The 22,269-nt window shown below is 40.5% G+C and overlaps 2 protein-coding genes across 5 annotated transcripts in view; both read right to left on the bottom strand.

Moving 5' to 3' along the window:
• Window positions 1-8,839, bottom strand: part of plpp1 (phospholipid phosphatase 1) — a 107,573-nt gene extending 98,734 nt beyond the window's left edge. The window contains exon 1 of one of the 2 annotated variants that reach the window (XM_033030582.1): window positions 8,278-8,839. In XM_033030582.1, the coding sequence (XP_032886473.1) occupies window positions 8,278-8,335 (58 nt within the window). In that variant the 5' untranslated portion in view covers window positions 8,336-8,839. The remainder of the gene's footprint in view (window positions 1-8,277) is intronic. The other variant, XM_033030591.1, reaches the window with a different exon arrangement.
• A 3,408-nt stretch (window positions 8,840-12,247) lies between these two features.
• Window positions 12,248-22,269, bottom strand: part of slc38a9 (solute carrier family 38 member 9) — a 55,848-nt gene continuing 45,826 nt past the window's right edge. For all 3 annotated transcript variants that reach the window (XM_033030539.1, XM_033030556.1, XM_033030549.1), the window contains exon 15: window positions 12,248-14,528. In XM_033030539.1, the coding sequence (XP_032886430.1) occupies window positions 14,363-14,528 (166 nt within the window). In that variant the 3' untranslated portion in view covers window positions 12,248-14,362. The remainder of the gene's footprint in view (window positions 14,529-22,269) is intronic.

Genomic DNA, 22,269 nt, shown 5'->3' with positions numbered 1-22,269 from the left:
AGCTATTCCGCAGCCAAGAAATCCAAAACCAATGTTGGGTTTCAGATTAAAGGGACTGATCGAGCCTGCCCTACAATTCAGAAACTTTCTTCCAGATTGTCCAGCTCATGTCATAGACTAGGGGGCATAGTTAGAGGGTGAAACTAAAGGGTGAGAGGGGCAAGGTTTAAAGGAGATGTGTGCAGCAAATTTTATTTTACACACAGAGGGAGGCGAGTACAATAGTGACACTGAAGAGACTTTTCAAAAGGCACATGACATAGCGGGAATGGAGTGACATGGATCGTGTGCAGGCAGATGAGATTAGTTTATCATGCTTGGCACATACACTATAGGCTGAAGGGCCTATTCCCCTCATGCTTTTTTTTCTACTATAGTCTTTCTAGTGGATATGTGAGAGTTCAATAATAATATTGTAGTGTTGAATTTGGGAATGAGCTGATTCCACCTTTGCAAGTCAAATGAGCAAGAGTGAAAATAACTTTACTTTGTTATCTGTACAGCTGCATGGCAAACTGGAAGTTAGAGTTCAGGAAGCATGGTGGAGTACAACCCCAACCAGCAAAGGTGAGGATGTGAAAATGGTTGAGAGCTTTAAGCTCCTCGATGTTAATATTACCAATGATCTGTCGTGGACCACCCACATTGAAGCAACATCCAAAAGGACACATCAATGCTTATGCTTCCCGAGGATACTTGGCTTGTCTCCAGTGACTCTTACAAACTTCTACAGATACACCATGGAATGCAGACCATCAGGCTGCATCAAAGCTGTTTTGGAACAGCTCTGCCTAAAGGGCCTGTCCCACCAGCATGCGACTAACGCAACCTAATGTGGTCGCTTGAGCCGTACGGCCTCGCGGGGCCAGTCCCACTTCGATCGCCAGAGGCATATGGAGTTGTGCGGGGCTGGTCCCGACATCGCGCGGGGCTCCGAAAAGCTGACACTGTCCAAAAATTCCGCGCGACAACGGCCTGTCAGCCCGCAGCCGCATTGAGGTCGTACGCAGCATCTCGACGGCATACGCCCAACGCGTGGCGTTGCGCGATGACCTCACCGCCCGGTGTGCCATTGCGTGATGACGTAACCATCCGACGCCGTGCGACGTCCAAATTCAGTCGGCACGCTTCCTGCCCAGCTGATTGGTGAGTATGATGTCGGGACCAGCCCCGCACAACTCCAGACGGCTCCGCGGTTGGAAGTGGGACCTGCCCCGTGAGGCTGTACGCCTCAAGCCACCACGTTTGGTCGCGCTAGCCGCATGCAGTCACATGCTGGTGGGATAGGCCCTTATGGCCGCAAAAAAACTGCAGAGAGTTGGAGATGCAGCCCAGTCTTGGAAGAATGCAGCACCAGATTCAGGAATATCTTCTTTCCCTTCATAAGGCTTCTGAACGGTCTCTCCATAAGAGTGGGTACTGTTTGATTCACCCCTACCCCTTTGAGGACAGTGAACTGTCTAAAGAACTGATGTGCCACAAAGGACTACAAAGCTGAGAGTTATATTCTATACTCTGTATCTTCCCCTTTGCTCTATCAATTGTACTTGAGTTTGAACTGATTATATTCTTGTATGGTTATATCTGATCTGTTTGAACAGCGTGCAAAATAGCTTTTCATCGTAATCTGGTTAACGTGACAATAATAAACGGAAACCTTTCCCAGTGCACCATATCTCTTTCAGTGGCACTACACCAAGTGTATGATAAAGGTCATAAAAAAAGCATAAAACTCAGTCTTCATTTAGAGATTAGTTGGTTTAAATATTTTTAATCTGTGTATGAACAAACAAGAGTAAGATTAATTGTCACTGATGATCCACCACAATTCCATGCTTTACAAAAATAATAGTTGCACATGCCCCAGACACACATGTAACTATATAAGGCACCAATTCTTAATGAGATGCTTTTCATATGTAATAGTTGCCCATAAGGAAAATGGTGTGATAAAGCTATTGACAAGATTCATTGAATGGACAAAATGTAGCAAATTTGTTTTCATGGAATGAATAAGAGTTGTCTATTGGAGCACAATAGGATATAATGCATCCTGCCAATAAGAGTACTAACATACTATTGCAACCCTTAAATCTTTAACCCTTTCTACACAGTTGGATGGTGGAGCACACGAGTGCAGTTTCATTTATAATCATGATACCATTAAACACAACCCAGGGTTTTATTCACTTAAATTTAGATGACCAAGGGGTTACTTCAAAATATTAAAAGCAAATAAAATATAAAATGGCAAGAAACTCTGTGCATGAAAGATTAGAACTAGGAAGAACAAGTCTCAAAATTAGAGAAATCCCTTCCAGGTGTTAAGAGTCACAATGCACGAAAACAGGTCCAACTTGCCTACGCCTCCATATACTAGTTCTACTTGATCATGTTTGGCTCACATCGCTCTAAACCTTGCCGATCCATGTACCTGTTCAAAAGTCTTTGAATAATACATTTAAAGTCTGTTTTTTTAAATTACAGATGCTGGGAATCTTTTTTTTTTCTTTTTTTCTTTTTTTTAAAGCAAATGTTGGAAAAATTTTGTTCGAGCCAAAACTTTGACCGTTTCTCTTTCTGCAGTATTTTCCAGTATCTTCTGTTTTTCTTCCAGGAGTTGTGGAAAACAGTAATTTATGCAAAAAAAGTGGCAGATATTTGGAATTTTTTCTACAGACAGCTAATGGTCAATTAATGTTAATTTCACATTTAAGTACATGGGGACAGATTAATTATTTGAGATATCAGTCCAGAGGATCTGACACTGGCCCGGCAGTCCATAAATGGTTTACAATAGGGGTTCCAAAAATGCAGATGTGTAATGCCAATTTCCTGTGGTGTGATAAACTGCTTTTATTCTATTCTTAAGAATTTCCATTTTACAGCTGTAAAATAAACAAATATCCTTAACAATTCCTTTGAATTGAATTGTGTTATGTATAAATGGTAATATGATTTTTGCATTCAATGTACTTATTGAAAGATCAACAGTGAAGCTAGAATCCATGCCAAGTAAGTTACCTAAAAAATTTGTCCTACCTGCCCATATTCCTCCAAGCCTTATCTATCCATGTACCTGTCCACCTGCCTTGTTCATTGGACCTGCCTCTATCACTTCTTCAGGCATCTTTTCCATATACACACCACTCTATGTGAAAATGTTACCCCTCCGGTCCTTTTTAGAGAGGATCATTTTCCATCTCACCATAATCCTATGCCCTCTAGTTTCAAACTCCCAAACCCTCTGATAAAGACTGTAGCTATTCACGTTATCTATGTCCCTCATGTTATTTTATAAACCTCTATAAAGGTCACTCATCAGCCTCCTGCACTCCAGAGGAACAAGATACAGCCCATCCAGCTGTTAATAACTCAAACTTTCCAAACCCAGAAACATACTTGTGCATCTTTTTTCTTACTCTTTTCCATTGAACAACATCCTTCCCATAGCAGGGTGACTAAAAATGTCACAAACGTGGCCTTACTAACATACTGTACAGCTATAACATGACATTCCATGGTGTCTGTTCATTATCACTACTCAGGGCCCTTCCATTTACTGAACAAGTCCAGCTCTGATACAACTTACCAAATGTAAAACTGTGCATTTATCCAAATTAATTTCCACCCGTCATTCCTTAGCCCATTGGCCCAGATGAACAAGATATTGTAGTAATCTTAGATGACCTTCATCACTGTCCTCTATACCACCAGTTTTAATCACCCACAAAACTTACTAACCATGCCGCCCACCTACATTCATATCCTAATCATTAATATAAATATTGAGCAGAGGATCCAGCACAAATCCCTGCAGTACACCATTTGTTACAGGTCTCCAGTCTGAAAACAACAGTCTACTTCCACCATCTGCCTCCTACCTCCAACCCAATTTGATATCCTATTGGTTAGCCCACCCTGGATTCCATGTGGTCCAAGACCAGCATATCATACATAATTAGGTAAACTTTGATTAATTGAATGAAGTTTACAAAAATATTATTTTAATTTTTATTAAAGAGATGGCTGTGGAGGCCAAGTAAATGGATATTTTTAATACAGAAATTGCTTATTATTTATTAGTAACATGTCAGGGGTTATGGGGAGAGGGCAGGAGAATGGCTTTGAGAGGATAAGATTGATCAGCCATGACTGAATGGTGGAGTAGACTTGGTGGGCCGAATAAAGGGTATACTGAACAAGATTTGCTCTCAGCACACTCTCCAAGACACCAGATTATTCAAAATCTCAAAACAATTATGGGTGCTGACGATTTTAAGGTAACGTTTGGATTGCTGTGAGTGGCCAGATTAAGCAGGACAGTATTTGGAAAGTGAGGGAACCGAGGCATTGTCTACAGACAGATAGACCTGTCTAAAGTGCTGAATATTTCCAGTATTTCCAAGTTGTGTTTAATGATTTACGTTTCATTGACAATGTTTGCACTGAAACTAGATTTAAAAGATGAATGGCATGGGGCTGCAATGGTGATGAGGAAGCTATATCCTAAAGGGGGATTAAAAGTCCTGCACATGGAAGATCAACATCTCAGGCAGTAACGCAGGCAAGGTCGTGCCATGTTACCACTGCAGAAGCAGGTCTCGTATCACAAACATCCACTTAACTTCTGTTTCAGTATTTGTGGTTTGCACATTGTCCTTGTACATCAGAACCTTTGCAAAAGTGTCATCAAAGAAGTGTTATGCATCATTTGACATCACAACAGATTTCCGCAATCTTCTGTTCCTGAGTTGTATTGTTTTAAGAGGTGTTTTTAAAGTTAGCGGACCTCTGGGACAGACCAAAAAGTTACAGAACAATCAGCCTAACTCCGAGCAGGAGAAAGTCAGTGGAAAATTCAGAGGAACAATATTCAAAAAAATAATCATCATTTAGAAATGTATAGAGTAAGCAGTCACTTTGTTAAGAGAAGATCTTGTCCGAAATGAATGCATTCATGAAAAAAGGAAAGTTGAAGCAGATTGCAAAAAGGTGTGTTGCTTGCTAATCATAGAATCATAGATACATGCAGCGTGGAAACAGGCCCTTCAGCCCAACTTGCCCAAACCGACCAACATGTCCCAAGGACACTTCTCGTACTAGTCCCCAATGTGCAGAATTGTAGATTAATTGGCTTCTGGAAATGTCCCTAGGGTGTAGGATAGTTTGTGTATGGAGTGTGAAACCTGTTCTCATTAGGCTTCAACAAAGTGTGGTCCTAGGTCCCATGCTTTTTCAATAACTTAGATAAATGCAGGAAATTGGATGAAAAAAAAGTTGATACAAAACTGCCTAAAACTGATAAGGAGAAAGTATCAATATACTGCTCAAATGGGTGGAAAGGAAGATGTGTGCTTATCTGACCAATGTAGAAATAAAAATACACTTTCTGAACCCTGTCATTGTCCCGTTGACAATATCACATTGATGATTAAGCAGCATCACTTTCACTATTTGTTAACATTCAGTTGCGCTACCCTTATAGCAAAAACAACTTGTGAGCTACGTGTCAGTGCTGGGTTAAATATACATGCTGGAGGAACTAATTGCTAGGCCAAAAACTACAACATAATCAAAAACTACAATTAGCACAATAGGGTGTCTCTCGAGCAGACACTAATCTAATTTAAAGAAAACAGTGACATTCAAGGTGTATTTTCAAAATACTTTATACCAATCCGTAAAATCTACATCTGATCAACACAATTGGCTGGATGGCCATGTAAAATTATCATTAATAGTAACATGAAATAATACCTCCCAGCAGAGTTGAGTGAACATGCTGAATGCCGTATAGAGAACTATGGTTCTTGTGGCAATAGAAATGATGAACCAAATCAACTTTTCTTATTAGAAGATTGCACAAACATTTTGAAATAGAGTCCAATTTACCTGACATGAGAAAATGTTTTACAGTTCCCTCAGGGTTAAATTCAGGCAAAATTCTGTAGGCAGCATCTCTGGAGAACATGGATAAGTGACATTGCTGGTCATGCCACTTCTTCTGAAGAATAGGTAACATTTTGGATTGTGACATTTCTTCTGAAGGTCCTGACCTGAAACCTCACCTATCCACGTTCTCGAGAGATCTGCTTGACGCACTGAGTTACTCGAGTAATTTCTGTCTTTCCTTGGTAAACCAGCATCTACAGTTCTTTGTTTCTACCTCGGTTAAATTCATGTGGGATTGGAACAAATAACAGCCTGGTATTTTGCAAAGGAACAAAGCTTAATGCTGGCCTTCACGAGAAATGGCCACAAACAGTTTTGCATCCTCTGCTGCATTGATTTCTCTACTACAGGAACAGCACTCGAGTGCTTTCTGCAGAATCCATAGCAATCAATAACAGCTAATGTTATCAAGCTGGCTGAGCAATTTATCAGATCTGAGATTGGTCACAGTGAACCTGAAATTGTCGAAATATCGTTTCACTTTAATCAATGCATCTATTGTTGAAAGGGGGAATTAAAATCCAATATTATAACAGTTTTATCTCGGAACCAGAGCAATAGGGAGAACCATTTATAATTTTCCAGTGCACCTCTGCATTTTCTCAATTACCAACTTCGTCATCTTTGTCGCAATTAAGTAACCATCTCCAATAACTGCACCAACTCTGTTGAAAACAGAATGCTGGAAAGGAGGAAAAGCACTTAGCAGGCTCCAGCTGGTTCTCTTCAATACTTGGCAAGTGTCTGTAATTCAGTTGATCTGCTGCCGAACTGGAAAAGTTGGACTCGGACATTCAGTGTACAAAATGGGAATAACAGAGCTAAATTATGTTTATAACAATGGCAACACTTATGTTTATAACAATGTCAATGGTACTGTGCACCATATATTAATAATTGGAAATCTGCACTTTAAAAGATACTTGAGCAGGCCCATGGATAGGAAAGGTTTGGAGGGATATGGACCAGGTGCTGGCAAATGGGACTAGTTCAGTTAGACAACTTGATTGAGTCTGAAGAAGGGTTTCGGCCTGGAACGTTGCCTATTTCCTTCGCTCTATAGATGCTGCTGCACCCGCTGAGTTTCTCCAGCACTTTTGTCTAACTTGGTTGGCATCGACAAGTTCCATGCTGAATAACTCTACGACTATTGAATTTCTATTTTGGATAGATAGGTTGCACCAGAAATTCACACAGGGCTTTCTGGTAAGACTTCAAAAAAGTTCAGAAAGATTCCAGATTTAAGGCAAGCATTACTCATTTTTAACAATGCGATAATTTGGAAATCTCTCAACTAATGCAATTAAGTAAAACAGTCTTTACTGTTATATCAGTTCCACAGTTAACCAGTTGAATAGAAAGTGCCTTCCAGGTAACATTTCTCTGATCCCGAGTAGGCGATAACATTTATCTGATGATAGTTTTGCTGAATTTATTACCAAGTTTGAATTGAACACTGAATTATAAAATAAGTAGGTATGGTTTAAAGTAATTGAAAGTAAGCCGATGTGTGAAGTTCAATGCGATTTCATGCAAGCTTCTTTGGCTGTGGAAGAGTAGTGTTACATAGTGGAGCAGTTACTAAGTATATAAACCATTGCTCGAACAGGGCTCAAGCGCAAGAAAACCAATATCTAATATAGTTAGCAAATTCAGCTCTAATTTATAAGAAATTTTGAATTTGCGGAATGACCTCCATTTGTTTTAACGTGCGTTTTAAATTTAGAGTGAAAACACATTACTCCTTATTTGAATGAATTAAATCAAATTGAGAGCAGCAAGCTTCTTTGTTCTCGTCAGATATGCCTTTTGGCCGAAGACGGTACAAGGAAGAAAGAAAGCTGAACCAGTCGACAATTTACGAGTAGCCGGAGACTGACAGATACTGGGACCGTCTGGATCACATTAACAGTCTGGATCACATTAACAGACCGGTTCCCTTTGTGACGGGGACGCTGGCTTCAATTCGCAGAGACTGTGACAGCAAAGCAACACAGTTCATCCTTGACCTACAGCAGCTTATGTCGGGTTAAAATCTGAGATTTTGTTCTTGCAGACAAATCGAGTCCAAGAACAAATGCGTACTGTTTAGTGTTACCCTTCGATCAGGATCCGAACGCAGGGACCTTGTGTCATCGCATTCATTGGAAGGAGCAATCCAAGTAACAAGTAACCGAGGGATCGTGGAAAAACAGACGCAATGAATAAACATAGTAAGCGTTCATTAATACTGCAAATTGAAAACCAATCACGACCGATATATAAAAATATAAACTGGTGCAGAGCAGACAATATATTTAGTAATTTCACATATATACTTACCCAATAGGACGCATATTACATCCAAACAAACAAAGGGGACTCTGTGTCTGTCAAACATTTTGCTCCCCTGATGTGTTGAAGCGATGACTGCCGCTCCTCTCTGCAAATAACCTTTGCAACTTTGCTCGGGTTTGGTCTGCGGGGTAGTGTCGCGTTCGCTAAGGAAGGAGGGGAGGGTGCGCGGGTTTAAAAGGGCGACTGGGAGGGGGAGAGGGAAGCCGAAAGGCTAATGGCTGACGTAGGCTCTATTTCACAGCTGGAGGAGGCACCTACAAACCCTGCATCGCTGATGGAATTACTCTCTAAACATACACGCATCAACTGGCGCTGAGGGGAAGGGGGGAGGGAGAGGGAGTGAAGACAAAATGCGAGGTCTCTTTTTGCCGCCTCCACTGCTTGGGGCTGACGCTGGAGGAGAGCGCGGCCCGGCCCGGCCCGGCCAGGATTGTGACATACACTCGCGCGCCCGTCCTCACTCACAGGAGACCAGGGCAACGTTCTGGAGGCCCCGCGGCCGTGCGCCTCGCCTCGCCTCGCCGCACACGTCAGCAGCGGAATGGGAAGGGAGTGCCGTCCAATTTACTGCGGGGATGCACAAACTACTGCGCCGTAGACTTCATACCGTCGCCGAGTAACAAAAGCAGATTTTTAAACCAAAAAGAGGCAACATTTCGACAAAACCGAAACTCGAGTACAAAATCCATATCAAACCGCACAAACACTCAGATTAGGGATAAAAAAGACAAAGTGCCGGAGTGAGGCAGCTGGCCAGGCAGCATCTCTGGAGGACATGAATAAGCAACGCCGATGTTTGGAGATACTGCATGCCCCACCGAGTTAGTTTGGTACTTAGAGCGGGGTTTGTTTTTTTTTTGGTACACCCGCATTTGCAGTTCCTTCTGTTTCAAAATTCAAGGATCGGGTATTGTATCCATTGTCCGGAAGAAGAAAACGTTATGCCAAAAAATATTTAAATAACTTAAGCAATGACATTCTGGATCCCGGTGGTCCTTCACTAGCCAGACATGGGGTGAAAGACCAAAGCATTTCAGGCAACCTCAACCTATGTGCTTCTGGTGCTTCCAATGATTGACATGGTGACCAAAGTAGCAAATTAGTATTACAGATGTGAAAATCAAAATCTTAACATTGCAGCTGTGAAATTTAAATGCAGTTAATTAAACAATATATATAATCCTAAAGTACCCATAACCATGGAATTACTATATTGTGTAGGAAGGAACTGCAGATGTTGGTTTACACCAAAGATAGACACAAAATACTGGAGTAACAGCGGGACAGGCAGCGTTTCTGGAGAAGGAATGGGTGACGTTTGGGTCGAGGCGCTTTGGACTGCTACATTGTTCCGAGTCATTCATGCTATCAAGTGAAGACCTCACGTGCTCTGGCCTCGGACTACAGACCCCTAGCGAAATGGCCAACTTTCAACTGCCTGTTGAAATCATAACCATTTAAAACGGTACAACAGAAGGGGTTGAGCAGGCTATGACTTTATTCCTTGGAATGCAGGAGGATGAGGGGTGATGTTATAGGTGTATGCAATCATGAGAGGAATAGATAGGATGAATGCACACTCGTTTACCAAGCTTAGGGAAATCAAGAACCAGAGGACATGGGTGTAAAGTGAGACGGAGGATAGATTTAATAGGAACCAGAGGGGCAACCTTTCACACAAAAGGTATATGGAAGAAGCTGCTGGAGTAGGTAGTTGAGGCTGCTGCAATCACAACATTTAAGAACATTTAGACAAGGTACATGAATAGGATAGGTTGAGCGATATGGGGCGAACACAGGGCAGGTGGGACTAGTGCAGATGGGGCAGGTTGATCAATGTGGCAAGTTAGGCCGAAGGGCCTGTTTCCACGCTGTATGGCGGGGATGTGGCAAAGTGAACAATGGAAGAATGAGAAGGAAAAGGTTTCTGACAGAGTTTAAGGCAGTGATTTAATGATAAAAATAGATCAAACCAAGAGGAAAAAGAAAATGAAAGGTGCTGAATGATGACAAAACAGAAGTACTGAATTCTAGAAACCTGAAACGAAATGCTAAAGATGCCGACTACACTGAACTTTATAGTCAACAGGCTATAAAAATAGGATAATAGACTAAGTGGGACCCGTTGGGTCCCAGCATCATACGGGAGGGCTGGGCCCCAATGCAATATTCCACCTCCACCAATTCCAATGTTGGTGGCCTGTGGGGGAGGGGGGCTTTCTGGAGCACTAGTATGGGTGTTATGGGGTGAAGGGACAGGTTTCCAGAGGGCTAGTATGGACATTGTGGGCCTAATGGATTCTTGGGCTGTCGGCTCAGTCACTCAAGCCTGTTGTGCTGGCAGCTCACTCGCTCACGGCTGGTGGGCTGGCAGTTGACTCACGGCTATTCCTTAAAATTCCATTTCAAGCAGGGTGCAAGGCCACCAAATTCAAGTGCAGTTTCTTACCACTTCAAGCAGGGTGCAAGGTCACTAAAGACAGCGAGACGTGCGTGACATCTCCATCTTGCAGAGACTGAGCCATGCTCTGGGTTTTATAGTCCCTCCCACCAGAAGGGGTGTGGCCTTCATGGCGTGACTGACAGGAGAGAGAATCTCAACATTTTTTAAACACTAATAACTCTTTTATTTTTAATCGATGGGAAAAATCCTCGGCACCTGATGAGCGGAGGGGGACTCTGAGTACGATGGCCACAAATTACAGTCGTACGTGGTAGCGTTTTTTCTAAAATCAATATAAAGTGCAAACAGGAGGTGGTCAAGGTTAGACTTTTAATTATATTGAAGGCGAGGCAACTTTAATTATGCGAGGCAATTTTAATTAGGCGAGGCAACTTTAATTAGGCGAGGCAACTTTAATTAGGCGAGGCAACTTTAATTAGGCGAGGCAACTTTAATTAGGCGAGGCAACTTTAATTAGGTGAGGCAACTTTAATTAGGCGAGGCAACTTTAAATAGGCGAGGCAACTTTAAATAGGCTAGGCAACTTTAAATAGGCAAGGCAACTTTAATTAGGCAAGGCAACTTTAATTAGGCAACACAGCTTTAGCATTTCCAAACCACAGGCAACACAGCTTTAGCATTTCCAAACAATAGGCAACACAGCTTTAGCATTTCCAAACAGGCAACACAGCTTTAGCATTTCCAAACCACAGGCAACACAGCTTTAGCATTTCCAAAACAAAGGCAACACAGCTTTAGCATTTCCAAACTAAAGGCAACACAGCTTTAGCATTTCCAAACTATATTTTCAAACCACATTAAGGGCACTGACAGGTCAGTAAAACCACTCAGTTTGTAGACATGTGTTCAGTGTTATTCACAGCTCAGACTGAGAGACGTGACCCTCTCGCTCCCCCATATTGCAGAGACTGACTGAGGCACTCAACACTTCTGGGTTTTATAGTCCCTCCGGAAGGGGCATGGCCTTCAGGAGAGAGAATCTCAACATGTTTTAAACCCTAATATCTCTTTTATTTTTGATCGATGGGTAAAATCCTCTTGTCGTGTGCAGCGGAGGGGGACCTTGAGCAAGATGGCCAAAAATCACAGCCGTAAGTAGCAGCGTTTTTTCTAAAATCAATATACAGAACAACTGCTCAAGATCAGACTTTTGGTAATATAGATGAGGATGCTGTCAGGACTCGAGGGAGAAGATCGGCAGGCTAGGACTTTAGAAACATCGAAAAATAGGTGGCGGAGTAGGCCATTAGGCCCTTTGAGCCAGCAGCACATTCAATATGATCATGGCTGATCATCTAAAATCAGTACCCCATTCCTGCTTTTCCCCCCAATATCCCTTGATTCCTTGAGCCCCAAGAGTTAAATCTAACTCTCTCCTGAAAATTTGGATTCAGAGCACTTAAATATTACAGTCATACAAACAGCTCAAGAGTGAATGAGGTTAAAACTAGGATAACTCATCTCAACATCAAAATAGATGGTTGCATCATATTTACACCCAATTTTGTACATTTATTTTATATTCTCAAATTACAGTAAACCAAATTCCAGTGGGTTGCTTTGCTCTGGTAATCATATATTGTAATGTTATTTTATGTTACAAAAATATTTCAAGTTGATTCTTTATTGAATGAACAAGCTATTTTAACTAACAATTTGTTTTACAAACCAAGTATAAAGGATTTACAATGAACTCAAGTGTACTGCACCAGAAGACAAAAGTTTATAGAATGGCAAAACACTTTGTACTTAACTGTTTTTTTGTACGTAACTATTATTCTCATTCAGAACACTTGAATATTACAGTCATACAAACTTAACTGTGAATGAGGTTAAATTCTTCCAATATCCTATTCTTTGAGCTGTATCAAATTAATATTACACAAAATTATTGCACAATTTAAAATAAAGCACAGGTAATGAAAATGTTCCACAAAAGTCTTGATCTATAAACATATACCTTGCCTTATCTCCAGCCACGTATAAATATAATTCAGCTGCTCCTGGGCCTACCACTGAATCATGCCAACACTTCCAGGCAAATTATTTGGGAAATATTTGGTTCCCAAAATGAGGAAATGGAGGGTTACCACTAAAATTCAAACACATTCATAATTATTGTTTATTAAAATAAATTGTAGATGGATATATGTATCCACACATTAGAGACTGGTGCTAGAATCTACTTACTCTTATGCATGTAATACTAATGACGAGCATTGCCAATGAACCACTCCCCATGGTTGCTCATTTACCCAGAGTAGAGCAGCTAAAAAAAATCTGATTCAGTGGCGTGGAGGAAATATCACTTCCTCACAGGATGTTAAATGTGCTCCATCACAGGATGATCACTATTTAAAAAAAAAGATCATATTCATTCCGTATCATTAACATAACCAAAGAATAAATTACATTGAGTTTTATAAATTCCCTTTTTCCTATTTTTCAGACTAGTTCAAATTGACCTGCCGGTTTGAAAGTATTACCAATACAATTCCAAAAAAATCAGCTTTAGTGCCAGTCATATTCTGGTCAGCCGAGTGCAAATGTATCAGCAAGGACAGCACAGCTTAGGTTTATTCCAAATCTTGCAACTCAATATTTTAGTTTTACTTTTATGAATGGCATTCAAAATTAAGGAAGCTTTTTTACAAGATGTCAAGACTTCTTTATATCAGGATTCAAATTCATACATTATGCTGAAGTTAGCAGGATTATTCACATCATTGAAACAGTTCAGTTTAGTACAGCATTTGAAAGTATACTTTTACATATGTAAGCAAAACAGAAATATAAATAACAAGTTGGAAATCATCTCAAGTTCCCAAACAATAGTTAGACTAACACATTTAGCCAAATAAGTGAGAAAAAACCTGGTGCAAAAAATAGAGCATGACAGTTTCCAGTAACACACATGTTCAAAATGGTAGTCTACTAAAATGAATTGTACATGGACTTGGTTAGCAGCAAATTAGATGGTTGCTGGAATCAAGTTACTCATACACTTAATACCAATTTAAACCAATAGACCAAATCTCTATAATCCACTCCAATGTTCCAATTAGACAATGTTCCTACTTTATCATGATACACCAAATTACCACATGCAGTGACAAAGGATAACTGTTTCAGTCCAATAGAACACTGAAAAGTAATTTCCTTTGGCACTTGTAGTTACCCAAAAGTGATGTCCCTTGGAAGGACAAGGATTTAAAAAAGAAACAGATATTGTGCTTTTAATGTGAAGTGCATTAGTGACTTTGTGCTGTGTTTTATCAGGTTTATTTGGCTAAATACATTCAATGGAATCCACTTCCTTTCTATAGGTTGAGAAGCACCATACGTTAATTGACATTGTGATCCAATTAAATAAATATCACAGTGCAAAGCATGCACATTATTTGCAGCTCGTGAATTTTTGGAATGGTTTGTAAAAAAGGAGAAATGTGACTCTTTGTTTCTGACAATGATCAAATCAAATATCCCACTAAACAGTAATTATCAGCATAACTAAGAACAGTATATAAAGTTTAGAATTCTTCTCCAGGAAAAACAATATTTCAATTAATGAGGCACCTTAAAATTTAGTTTTTCTTTTGGTCAGTATCATATTAAGAACTGTGCAATTAGATTAGCCACACCTAGTACCATCAGAAAACAATGGAAAATTGTTGATGGCCAACTCAGCTGTCCTTTGCGTTGAAGCGATATCATGTGAATAAGAGATGGATAAACAAATACAAAGGCAAGACCACATGTTGCTCCCGAATACCTGCATTAAAGATAGATACAGAATGATTCAGAAGGCAAATATATTTATATTGGTTTTATCATGCATTCTACCAGGAAGGAGCAATACTACAGATTGTAGGTATCACTGTCATAGCCAACTTCCCCAGAACAAGATTATACACCAAATGATCTGATTATGGCCGCAGGAAGTTTAAACATTGCTCTCCAAAAGGAGAAACAGTCAACCTCCACTGCATTTGTTGAGTTAGTTGTTAACCTTGAAATTAACTAGCCATGAAAAAGGAGCCAATCAAATATAGGCAGCTGGAATCAAGCAAATCCATGAAGAGTATAGAGGGTGCAGGAGTACATTTAAGACATAAATCAACAGGGTAAAAAAGGACATTGGACTCTCCTTTAATTTAGTTTAGTTTGTTATTGTCACGTGTAAAGAGGTACAGTGAAAATCTTTTATTTACCCCATTCTACCTCTATGCACATGACAATAATAAAGAAAAGAAAACTGATTATTGCCAAAATCATCCAAAGAAATTCTACAAGTATATTAAGGGTAAAAGCATCACGATGGAGGGAATAGCTGTCCTTAAAGATCAACAAGTTCTACGGGTGGAAGAATACAAACTAGGCCAAGTGCTAAATGAGTAATTCTCATCTGTATTTACTATGGAGAACGACATGGATGCTGGGGAACTCGGGGAAGGTAATCGCGATGTCTTGCAGAAACGCCATATAACAAAAGAGGAAGTACACGAGGCCTTAAAATGCCAGATAGATAAATCCCTATTGCCTGATCAAGTTTGTCCTTGGATATACCATATAACAATTACAGCACGGAAACAGGCCATCTCGACCCTTCTAGTCCGTGCCGAACACGTATTCTCCCCTAGTCCCATATACCTGCGCTCAGACCATAACCCTCCATTCCTTTCCCGTCCATACAACTATCCAATTTATTTTTAAATGATAAAAACGAACCTGCCTCCACCACCTTCACTGGAAGCTCATTCCACACAGCCACCACTCTCTGAGTAAAGAAGTTCCCCCTCATGTTACCCCTAAACTTCTGTCCCTTAATTCTCAAGTCATGTCCCCTTGTTTGAATCTTCCCTACTCTCAGTGGGAAAAGCTTATCCACATCAACTCTGTCTATCCCTCTCATCATTTTAAAGACCTCTATCAAGTCCCCCCTTAACCTTCTGCGCTCCAAAGAATAAAGCCCTAACTTGTTCAACCTTTCTCTGTAACTTAGTTGCTGAAACCCAGGCAACATTCTAGTAAATCTCCTCTGTACTCTCTCTATTTTGTTGACATCCTTCCTATAATTAGGCGACCAAAATTGTACACCATACTCCAGAATTGGCCTCACCAATGCCTTGTACAATTTTAACATTACATCCCAACTTCTATACTCAATGCTCTGATTTATAAAGGCCAGCACACCAAAAGCTTTCTTTACCACCCTATCTACATGAGATTCCACTTTCAGGGAACTGTGCACAGTTATTCCCAGATCCCTCTGTTCACCTGCATTCTTCGATTCCCTACCATTTACCATGTACGTCATATTTTGATTTGTCCTGCCAAGATATAGCACCTCACACTTATCAGCATTAAACTCCATCTGCCATCTTTCAGCCCACTCTTCCAACTGGCATAAATCTCTCTGTAGACTTTGAAAATCTACTTCATTATCCACAACCCCACCTATTTTAGTATCATCTGCATACTTACTAATCCAATTTACCACACCATCATCCAGATCATTGATGTACATGACAAACAACAGTGGACCCAACACAGATACCTGTGGCACCCCACTAGTCACTGGCCTCCAACCTGACAAAATCCACCATTACTCTCTGGCATCTCCCATTCAGCCATTGTTGAATCCATCTTGCTACTCCACCATTAATACCCAACAATTGAACCTTCTTAACCAACCTTCCGTGAGGAACCTTGTCAAATGCCTTACTGAAGTCCATATATACAACATCCACTGCTTTACCCTCATCAATTTCCCGAGTAACCTCTTCAAAAAATTCAAGAAGATTAGTCAAACATGACCTTCCAGGCACAAATCCATGTTGACTGTTCCTAATCAGACCTTGTTTATCCAGATGCTTATATATATTATCTCTAAGTATCCTTTCCATTAATTTGCCCACCACTGACGTCAAACTAACAGGTCTATAATTGCTATGTTTACTCTTAGACCCCTTTTTAAACAATGGAACAACATGCGCAGTACGCCAATCCTCCGGCATTATTCCCGTTTCTAATGACATTTGAAATATTTCTGTCATAGCCCCTGCTATTTCTACACTAACTTCCCTCAATGTCCTAGGGAATATCCTGTCCGGACCTGGAGACTTATCCACTTTTATATTTCTCAAAAGTGTCAGTACTTCCTCTTCTTTGAATCTCATAGTTCCATAACTACTCTACTTGTTTCCCTTACCTCACATAATTCAATATCCTTCTCCTTGGTGAATACCGAAGAAAAGAAATTGTTCAATATCTCCCCCATCTCTTTTGGCTCTGCAGATAGCTGTCTACTCTGACTCTCTAATGGACCAATTTTATCCCTCATTATCCTTTTGCTATTAATATAGCTGTAGAAACCCTTTGGATTTACTTTCACCTTACTTGCCAAAGCAACCTCATATCTTCTTTTAGCTTTTCTAATTTCTTTCTTAAGATTCTTTTTACATTCTTTATACTCCTCAAGCACCTCATTTACTCCATGCTGCCTATAATTATTGTAGATCTCTCTCTTTTTCCGAACCGTGTCCAATTTCCCTTGAAAACCATGGCTCTTTCCAATTTTTACTATTTCCTTTCAACCGAACAGGGACATAAAGATTCTGTACTCTTAAAATTTCACCTTTAAATGTCCTCCATTTCTCTTTCACATCTTTCCCATAAAACAAACTGTCCCAATTTACTCCTTTTAAATCCTTTCACATCTCCTCAAAATTAGCCTTTCTCCAATCAAAAATCTCAACCCTAGGTCCAGTTCTGACCCTCTCCATAATTATATTGAAACTAATGGTATTGTGATCACTGGTCCCGAACTGTTCCCCAACGCATACCTCTGCCACCTGACCCGTCTCATTTCCTAACAGGAGGTCCAGCACCGCCCCTTCTCTAGTAGGTACTTCTATGTATTGCTGCAAAAAACTATCCTGCACATCCTGGATATTATGCAAAGAAATTGTGGGGCCACTGGCAGGGATAAGTATTATTGATAGCTATGGATGAGGTGCCAGAAGACTGCAGGGAAGCTAATATTGTGCCTCTATTTGAGATACACTGCATGGAAGAGCATGGGAACTGTAGACCAGTGGGTCTTACATCAGTGGATGAAGGTTCCGAGGGGTAAATCGCTAGGACAAACAAAGGTCTTGTCCAGTAAATGGTAGGACCCTGGGAAGTGTTGTAGAACAGAGACACTGAGGGGAAAGAAGGAACTATAGATGCTGGAATCTGAGTAAAACATGAAGTGCTGGCGTAAATCAGCGTGCGATGGAACATCTCTGGAGAACATGGATGGGCAACGTTATGTTGCTTATCCATGTTTTCCATAGACACCTGGAGATGCCGTTACGTAGTTTCATGAAGGCGGTGACAAAGGTGGACAGAGCAGCGAAGGTGGCATTTGGCGCGATTGTCTTCCTTGGTCAGTGCGTATTCAGTGCAGAGTTGATATCATGCTGCAAATGAACAAGATATTGCCAAGGCCACATTTGGAGTATTGTGTACAGTTCTAATCACCCTGCTATAAAATAGATGTTGTTAAACTGGAAAAGATCAAAAAGATTTACAAGGATGTTACTCGGTTTGGAAGGTTTGAACTATACAAAGAGATTGAATGGGCACGTTGCTTTTTCTCTGGAGAAGAGGCGGCAGAGGGATAACCTTACACAAATGTATAAAATCATGGGAGGCACAGATAAGGCAAATAGCCAGTCTTTTTCCGAATGTAGGAGAGTCAAAAACTAAACTACTTTTAAGCTTTAAAAAAGGACCGGAGGAACAGCTTTTCCCACCCAGGCAGTGGTGCATATATGCAACAAGCTGTCAGAGGAAGTGGCAGTGACAAGTATAGTCATGACATTGAGAAAGCACTTAGACAGGTTGGAGTGATATGGGACAGGAACAAGCAAGTGGGATTAGGTTGGTTAAGGAACTTGGTTGGAATGGACAAGGTGGTCCAAGGGCCATAGAAACATAGAAAATAGCAGTTGGGGGAGGCCATTCAGCCCTTCGAGCCAGCACTGCCATTCATTGTGATCATGGCTGATCATCCACAATCAGTAACCCGTGCCTGCCTTCTACCTATACCTCTTGAATCCGCCAGTCCCAAGAGCTCTGTCTAACTCTCTTTTAAATTCATCCAGTAAATTGGCCTCCACTGCCCTCTGTGGCAGGGAATTCCACAACTCTGGGGAAAACTGTTTCTTCTCATCTTAGTTTCAAATAGTCTCCCCTTTATTCTTAGACTGTGGCTCCTGATTCTGGACTCCCCAACATTGAGAACATTTTTCCTGCATCTAGCTTGTCCAGTCTTTTTAGAATTATTTATGTTTCTATAAGATGCCCTCTCATCCTTCTAAATTCCAGTAAATACAAGCCCAGTCTTTCCAATCTTTCCTCATATGACAGTCCCACCATCCTGGGGATTAACCGAGTGAACCTACGCTGCACTCCCTCAATAGCAAGGATGTCCTTCCTCAAATTAGGAGACCAAAACTGCACACAATACTCCAGATGTGGTCTCACCTGGGTCCTGTACAACTGCAGAAGGACCTATTTACTGCTAAACTCAAATCCTCTTGTTATGAAGGCCCAATATAGCTTTCTTAACTGCCTGATGTACCTGCATGTTTACTTTCAGTGAATGGAGTACAAGGACACCCAGGTCTCTTTGCATTCCCTTTTTCCTAATTTGACACCATTGAGATAATAATCTGCCCCCTTGTTCTTGCCACCAAAGTGGATAACCTCACATTTATCTACATTATACTATATCTGCCATGCATCTGCCCACTCACTCAACCTGTCCAAGTCACCCTGCAACCTCCCAGCATCCTCTTCATAGTTCACACTGCCACCCAGCTTTGTGTCATCTGCAAATTTGCTAGTGTTACTTTTAATGTAACTTATTTAGTGTTACTTTTAGTGTTACTTATTCATTCATTAAATCATTAATATATTGTAAATAGGTGCGGACCCTGCACCGAGTCTTGCGGCACTCCACTTGCCACTGCCTGCCATCCTGACAGGGACACGTTTATTCCTACTCTGTTTCCTGTCTGCCAACCAATTCTCTATCCATGTCAATACCCTACCCCAATACCATCTGCTCCAATTTTGCCCACTAATCTCCAGTGTGGAACCTTATCAAAGGCTTTCTGAAAGCCAAGATACACTATATCCACTGGCTCTCCTTCATACATTTTACGTCAGATCCTCAAAAAATTCCAGAAGATAAGTCAAGCAGGATTTCCCCATCATAAATCCATGCTGACTTGGACCAATCCTTTTACTGCTGTCCAAATGCGGCGTTATTACTTCTTTAATAATTGACTCCAGCATCTTCCCCACCACCTGTGTCAGGCTAACTGGCCTATAATTCCCCGTTTTCTCTCTCGCTACTTTCTGAAAAGTGGGAGAACATTAGCTACCCTCCAATTCACAGAAACTGATCCTGAATCTATAGAACATTGGAAAATGACCACCAATGCGTCCACGATTTCTAGAGCCACCTCCTTGAGTAATGACCACCAATGCTGCACTCCCTCAATAGCAAGGATGTCCTTCCTCAAATTAGGAGACCAAAACTGCACACAATACTCCAGATGTGGTCTATACCCAATACTATTTCTCGCCAAATGCAAATTTATTTCAGTTCCTCCGTCTCCCTAGATTCTCTGTCCTCTAGTACATTTGGGAGATTGTTTGTGTCTTCCTTAGTGAAGACAGAACCAAAGTACGTTCAACTTTTCTCCCATTTCTTTGTTCCCCATAATAAATGTCACCTGTTTCTGCCTTCAAGGGACCCACATTTATCTTTATGCCTCTGTCCCACTTAGGAAACCTGAACAGAAACCTCTGGAGACTTTGCGCCCCACCCAAGGTTTCCGTGAGGTTCCCGGAGGTTACAGTCACTCTCCTTAATGGTGGAAAGTGGTTTCCGCATAGTCGAGGCTTCTTCGATGTTTCTGCGACTATTTCAAAAAACAAAACAAAACTGGCCTCGACTAGAAATAGGTTGCCGTTTGGTTGAAGCCAGTGGAGTGGGGTTGCTATTTACTTACAGGCAGTCGAAGGCATTCTCCTTCGCTGACCGGCTATTTTGATTGGCTCATTGGAGTTTTCAGCAAAGATCCTGTAGGATCTTTGGTTTTCAGGACCTAGAAGATCCGCCGGAAGGTAAAATGCCCGCTAGCTTTATTAAACTTCTTCAAACTGTCTCCACTCTTTTGATAGTTTCACAATCCTCTGGCTTCCCTCTACTCTTTGCTATGTTACACACCTTTTCTTTGTATTTTATACCGTCCCCAACTTCCCTTGTCAGCCACGGTCGCCTCTTACTCCCCTTAGAATCTTTCTTCCTCTTTGGAATGAAATGATCTAGCATTCACATTGTGTTTTTGATTTTTTGGACTGAATTCTGTTTTTAATTTGTGTTTCTGTGATGTCTTTATTATTTATTTTCTGATTATATGTTTATATTCCTGTTAATCGATGTCCTTGAGATGTCTGAAAGGCGCCCAATAAATAAAATGTATTATTATTATTATTATCTTCTGGATTATGCCCAGAGATTCCTGCCATTGCTGTTCCACCATCATTCCAGCTAGGATCCTTTTCCAGTCGTACTTGACCAGCTCCCCTCTCATGGCTTCTTAGTCCTCTTTATTCAACTGCAACACTGACACTTCTGATTTAACCTTTTCTCTCTCAAATTGCATGTATCACTCAATGACGTTTCCAACAGGCATTTATCTATCTTTGAAAATGTGCAGCATTTAACATTTTATTGATTTAATTACTCTGAAAAGTTGTTAAAAATCACTATCCATATGACTGTATAATACAATATATGGCTTTGATTTGCATTACTGATACAAAATAATAAAATTTAATTAGTTAAATGTTATAAAATATTCAATTTTTCTCTGGTGGTTCAGAAAGTTACCTAGAGTTCGATAGATAAAGTACAAGATATAAATATATATTTGTACAACATGGTCAACAGTTTTAGAATCATGGAATAATAATGGCACAGGTGGCAGCTATTTAGTTACTGAATCGATGCCAGCTCTCTGTAGAGCAATCCATTTAGTCTCATTTCTCCACACTTTCACTCTTTCCCTGCAAGCACATAAGCTATGATTCAATGTTGTCAGCCCCAATATTCTGCTTTGTTATGATACTTGACAATATGTTATCAAGATAAAAAGGATCACAAGATAAAGCCTGGCAAGTGAAAGGTGGAATAACATAATGATTAAGTATTAGGGGATTAAGTATTTCCTTTTCACATGTTGGCGTTATTAGATTAAAGCTTTTAAAGTTAGATGCTGAATTTTCCACCTCCATATTCAGGATTTAGCGCAATCTAGAAAATTCAAATTGATAACAACTAAAATCCCTAACAAGTGCTGATTCCACTGGACAAATTTATTTTAAAATGAAAATCTAATTCTGCATAGGCTGTATTTACACAAACGCACATGAACATTATCAATCAA

This window comes from Amblyraja radiata, chromosome 1 (assembly GCF_010909765.2).
Source record: "Amblyraja radiata isolate CabotCenter1 chromosome 1, sAmbRad1.1.pri, whole genome shotgun sequence".
Lineage (NCBI taxonomy): Eukaryota > Metazoa > Chordata > Chondrichthyes > Rajiformes > Rajidae > Amblyraja > Amblyraja radiata.
This window is presented reverse-complemented; position numbering and strand designations above follow the sequence as displayed.